We start from the raw sequence: 6,000 nt of genomic DNA on the forward strand, positions 1-6,000 counted from the left end.
CGTGCTTGGGCCAAGAAACATGAGCAATTGACATTAGACAGGTGTAAATCTGTCCTTTGGTCTGATGAGTCCAAATGTGAGATTTTTGGTTCCAACCGCCGTGTCTTTGTGAGACGCAGAGTAGGTGAACAGATGATCTCCGCATGTGTGGTTCTCACTGTGAAGCATGGAGGAGGAGGTGTGATGGTGTGGGGTTGATTTGCTGGTGACACTGGTGATTTATTTAGAATTCAAGGCACACTTAACCAGCATGGCTATCACAGCATTCTGCAATGATACGCCATCCCATCTAGTTTGCATTTAGTGGGACTATCATTTGTTTTTCAACAGGACAATGACCCAACACACCTCCAGCCTGTGTAACGGCTATTTGACCAAGAAGTAGAGTGATGTAGTGCTGCATCAGATGACCTGGCCTCCACAATCACCCGACCTCAACCCAATTGAGATGGTTTGGGATGAGTTGGACTGCAGAGGGAAGGAAAAGCAGCCAACAAGTGCTCAGCATATGTGGGAACTCCTTCAAGACTGTTGGAAAAGCATTCCAGGTGACTACCTCATGAAGCTGGTTGAGAGAATGCAAAGCTGTCATTAAGGCAAAGGGTGACTACTTTGAAGAATCTAAAATCTGTTTAGATTTAATTTTTTTTGCACGTTTTTGGTTGCTATATGTGTTTTTTCATAGTTTTGATGTCTTCACTATTCTAAAATGTAGAAAATAGTTTTAAAAAATCAGAAAAACCTTGAATGACTAGGTGTGTTCAAACTTTTGACTGTTATTGTAGATAAACTGTGCAGCATTGAGAGAGTGGAACACTTTCTTTCCTGAAGATTTGGTCCATTCAGATCAATAATGCCTCGCACATCTCTGATTCAGAGGGGTTGGGTTAAATGCGAAAGACACACTTCAGTTGAGTACATTCAGTTGGACAACTGACTAGGTATCCCCCTTTCCCTTTCCTTTCTATACCTCCAGGATGAGTTCCCGGTGGTGGATGAGTTCCCGGGGGTGGATGAGTATCCTCCGGTGCTGAAGTGGAGGAGAAAACCCTCGGTGGTGTCCGTGTCCTCGTCCCTCCCTGACCTCCTGGGTAGCTCCACCGGTAGCCTGACTGCGGTGGACTCCTCCTTCCAGACAGACCAGCCTCTGGAAGGTGAGAAGGGAGGACAACCTAACCTGGACCAACATTGGTTTATGCTGTATTATTGCCAACACTTGTTTGGCATGAGAATGACCGTAGGGGTTTGCCAAGACGACACAAGCAGATCTGGGACCAGGCTAGAGACAACCTGTTTTTCGTGTATTTAATTTCACAAAGGACAGATGGCGAACACAGCATTTCTCATGAATAGCATAATATCATAACAGCCATGTCTATTGAGGCTATGCCACATGAGGTGAGCGCTGCGTTTTTTCTGGTGCATTAAGAGATTGGAGGTGTTCAGCTTTGTCGACTCCTGGCCGGAGTTAACCATTGATGTTAGCCGGCGGGGGCTTTGCCATCACATGTTTGCAGAATGTTCAAATCCCTAATTATGTGTAGGAGGGGAACTGGGAAGGGAGAGTTGTGTTTGGATGGGCACAACCCTCTTATGCATAACGGATTAAGCACCAAATTGAGATTTTAGCATGTAGAGACTTGCTCTGCCCTACTACTGTGTCCTGCTACTGTGTCCTGCTACTGTGCCCTGCTACTGTGTCAGATTACTGTACCCTACTACTGTAGGGTGGGGGGGGGGTGGGCATAAACGACTGTAAAAACACCAGCAAATCACCTCCATGTGATTTTATTTTGGGAAATCTGTTCCAAAGTATTCGCACGCATTAGATGTATTATATATAAACTAATTTAAGCAAGGTTTGAAATGATTATGTTTTAGTTAAATATTATACACTGCTCGAAAAAATAAAGGGAACACTTAAACAACACAATGTAACTCCAAGTCAATCACACTTCTGTGAAATCAAACTGTCCACTTAAGAAAAAGTGTTCCCTTTATTTTTTTGAGCAGTGTATATGTTTGGTCTTCTTGCAGTCAATTTGCGGTCTACAAATTATTAGTCATTTTTTCCCCATATTTCATATTTGTTTACGATGTGTTTACTATGATTTAACTGTCTGGGGTTGCATAAGAGTTGGAAAACCTGAGTGTAGATAGATCAAATAAAAACTTTGACCCACTTGCATACACACAATAGTTTTGCACAGCCAGATGTGGTCAAATATATATTAGTCTCCTTGCACTTTACAATGAATTGCAATGGAGCAGAATGTGGTTGAATGGCTCATTTTTCCCCGTAGGCACCTGCAACTTACCACAATATATTTGATGGCATCTGTAAGCAACAATACACTATCACCTACGTAGTCTATTAGATGGCTATATTAATGTGTCTATGTGCGTGTGTTGTAGACCGGGGCTTAGAGACAGAGAAGATCCTACTAACAGAGCCTGTTCCAGAGCTGGGCCCCATGGAATATCAGCTTCTCAAGTTCTTCATCATACTGTAACTATTTCCATGTCCCACAACTGGCTTCCTCACAGCAACAATCATATCATTAGGACCATCATTTACCTTGTGTTGTCGGATAAATATACATTCATTGGCAGCATTATGCTCAACATTTTTTGGTCCAAATTTTATCTGTGAAATAAAATCTGAACAAGGCCTAATTTAATATTCTAAAATGGATATGATCACAAAAATCCAGTTATACCGCCACCTAGTGTACACACACACTTGGTACATCCTAATGTCAAACCTTATTGTCCATTACTTCAGAATCATCCTCCTCATCCTGTCTTCCTGTTACCTGGCCTTCCGTGTCTGCAGCCTGGAGCAGCAGCTGTCCTTCCTCAACAACCCAACACGGCCCCCCCGAGAGAGGTGAGGTGGGGCCACACTTAACTTTAGCCAAGTGTGTGTGTAACTTTTGATATAATTGTTTTGTCATTCTGTTTTATAATACTGCTAATAATAATAGTAATAATAATTATTATAATAATAAACTGTTACGTTTATTAAATTAGGATTCCACCCTCAGAAAATCCTGTTCATAACTGTTATTCAAAATGTCACATTTTTGGAGGGAAAGCTATTTTACTGACAATTCTATTGTCTTTGGTCTCTTCCTCCTAGGTAAGTGCTGCTCGGCACTGTGATCCAATACCACTTGACTGTCTCCCTTTACGGACACATTCCTCTCTGTGACCACCTCCAGACTATGCAAACAGACTATTTATTTTTCAGGATTTTACTTCACTGTAGACTAGAAGAGGGCAAACCCCCAACTCCACCATTGTGGTGTAGGTAAAAGACAATGGCAGGTGAAAGACAATGGGCAGGCCGATTGAAGAGCCAGCAAACTACACTCAAACCAATTGTGGATGGACTGAAAAGCCCGGGATTGGTGGAAATGGCTGGGAGTCAGGACTGGGAAGGATTCTGATTGGTGGAGAGATTGGTCTGATGGTTTTTATTGAAGATTTCTGGCCATGTTCGCCAACATTAGTCAACTGTGTTTTTTCCCTCCCGTCAACTCAACCAGGAATGAACCACAGGACTTCAGAGAAAAGTCAAAACCATTCATCTTTCAGAAAAATATATAAATGGTACTTTCAAGGAAATGATTTGGATGCATTAACACACTGACAGTGGAAGAAGCCAATATCGTTGGCTTTACAGAATTTAAAAAAAAAAATGCCCATATGAGGATCAGTCCACTATTTCAAATGTTCATCATCATCAATGAGGTCTAACTACGTTGACATTCTAACAGGCATGTTATTCCTGATAAACGGTGCAATACAATTATGCAAAGTATCCAGCCTAGACTGACTTTTTAAATGTTGAAATATTGTTCTTTAACTCTGTTTGTGTTATCATGACACCACAGGTATACGTTTACCAAAGTGGGTAGGATGGTACTCTTTCATGTCTGAAAAATATTGTTCTTTAACTCTGTGTTATCATGACACCACAGGTATATGTTTACCAAAGTGGGTAGGATGGTACTCTTTCATGTCTGAAAAATATTGTTTAGTATAACAGCTTGTCTTTTGTTTTCATTTGTATAAATGTCAGTCGTGAGCTTTGTATTGTAAGCTACCTTTAGCCAGACACAATGTGTCACAGTGAGTGATCAGTCTTGTATCTAAATACTGAACACAGTCGTCTGAATGAGTAAACAATGAAGACATTGACTGAAGTGAAAAATAAGAAGATGATGTTTTCTCTGTAAACTTAAAAGTTTAATCTGCATTTCAGCCGGGAAGAAAACTAGCAACAGATTTCTAGTCCTTTTACTCAGTGTCTGAACAGATGCATTAGGAACAAACACTTCCCACTTTGAGTATTACAGTAATATTGTTGAGGAAACAGAGCTGCAGTGTGTACAGTATACTTTACTACCATAACCATTAGTATGACTTATCTGGTCTGTTTTGGGTCTAGACATATCTGCAACTATGTAATAGTGGTCACTGATCTTCAGTCAATGGTGAAAGAACAAACTGTCCCTGTAGACTCTGAGAACAGATGAACCCTGTAGCACTCCTGAACAACCCTTTACAAGACTACACTGTACAACCCAACTGTGACGGTTTCTAATAAACAGCCATTTGATCTTGAGATAGTGTCAACTTTTTGGAAAAGTCACCTGTCTTCGCCGACGCTAGTACCAAGAGGTACTTTATATGTCCACCTCTTTTAGGGGCCAGCAGCATACCACCCTGCATACCACTGCTGGCTTGCCTCTGAAGCTAACCAAGGTTGGTCCTGGTTGGTCCCTGGATGGGAGAACAGATGCTGCTGGAAGTAGTGTTGGAGGGCCAGTAGCAGGTTCACTTTTCTCTGGTCTAAAAAAAAAAATATCCCAATGCCTCAGGGCAGTGATTGGGGACATTGCCCTGTGTAGGGTGCTGTTTTTCGGATGGGATGTTAAAACGGTTTCCTGACTGGTCACTAAAGATTCCCCAGCCCATATTGTAAGAATAGGGGTGTTAACCCCAGTGTTCTGGCTAAATTCCCAATCTGACTTTCATACCATCATGGACACCTAATCATCCCCAGCTTCCAATTGGCTCATTCATCTCCCCTGTAATTTCCCCCAGGTCGTTGCTATTATCTGTGCATAGTCACTTTACCCTTACCTACACTACCGTTCAAAAGTTTGGGGTCACTTAGAAATGTCCTTGCTTTTGAAAGAAAAGCCTATTTTTTTGTCCATTAAAATAACATAAAATTGATCAGAAATACAGTGTAGACATTGTTAATGTTGTAAATGACTATTGTAGCTGGAAACGGCAGATTTTTTAAAAATTATAATAATAATGTAATATCTACGCCGGCGTACAGAGGTCCATTATCAGCAACCATCACTCCTGTGTTCCAATGGCACGCTGTGTTAGCTAATCCAAGTTAATCATTTTAAAAGGCTAATTGATCATTAGAAAACCCTTTTGCTGTTATGTTAGCACAGCGAGAAAACTGTTGTTCTGATTAAAGAAGCAATAAAACTGGACTTCTTTAGACTCGTTGAGTATCTGGAGCATCAGCATTTGTGGGTTCGATTACAGGCTTAAAATGTCCAGAAACAAAGACCTTTCTTCTGAAACTCATCAGTCTATTCTTGTTCTAAGAAATGAAGGCTATTCCATGCAAGAAACTGAAGATCTCGTACAACGCTGTGTACTACTCCCTTCACAGAACAGCGCAAACTGGCTCTAACCAGAATAGAAAGAGGAGTGGGAGGTCCCGGTGCACAACTGAGCAAGAGGACAAGTAAATTAGAGTGTCTAGTTTGAGAAACAGACACCTCACAAGTCCTCAACTGGCAGCTTCATTAAATAGTACCCGCAAAACACCAGTCTCAATGTCAACAGTGAAGAGGCGACTCCGGGATGCTGGCCTTCTAGGCAGAGTTGCAAAGAAAAATACATATCTCAGACTGGCCAATAAAAAGAAAAGATTAAGATGGGCAAAAGAACACACACTGG

General features: G+C 41.3%; 1 protein-coding gene across 7 annotated transcripts in view; it reads left to right on the forward strand.

The window, feature by feature from the left end:
* LOC129854544 (GRAM domain-containing protein 2A-like) overlaps nucleotides 1-4,633 on the forward strand; it is a 30,842-nt gene extending 26,209 nt beyond the window's left edge. For 5 of the 7 annotated variants that reach the window (XM_055921729.1, XM_055921733.1, XM_055921731.1 and 2 more), the window contains 4 exons: nucleotides 977-1,154; nucleotides 2,416-2,509; nucleotides 2,786-2,890; nucleotides 3,143-4,633. In XM_055921729.1, coding sequence (XP_055777704.1) covers nucleotides 977-1,154; nucleotides 2,416-2,509; nucleotides 2,786-2,890; nucleotides 3,143-3,146 — 381 coding nt within the window. In that variant the 3' untranslated portion in view covers nucleotides 3,147-4,633. Of the gene's footprint in view, nucleotides 1-976; nucleotides 1,155-2,415; nucleotides 2,510-2,785; nucleotides 2,896-3,142 lie in introns of all 7 variants that reach the window. The other 2 variants (XM_055921730.1, XM_055921734.1) reach the window with 1 other exon arrangement.
* Nucleotides 4,634-6,000: the final 1,367 nt, after the last annotated feature.

Source organism: Salvelinus fontinalis, chromosome 4 (genome assembly GCF_029448725.1).
Source record: "Salvelinus fontinalis isolate EN_2023a chromosome 4, ASM2944872v1, whole genome shotgun sequence".
NCBI lineage: Eukaryota > Metazoa > Chordata > Actinopteri > Salmoniformes > Salmonidae > Salvelinus > Salvelinus fontinalis.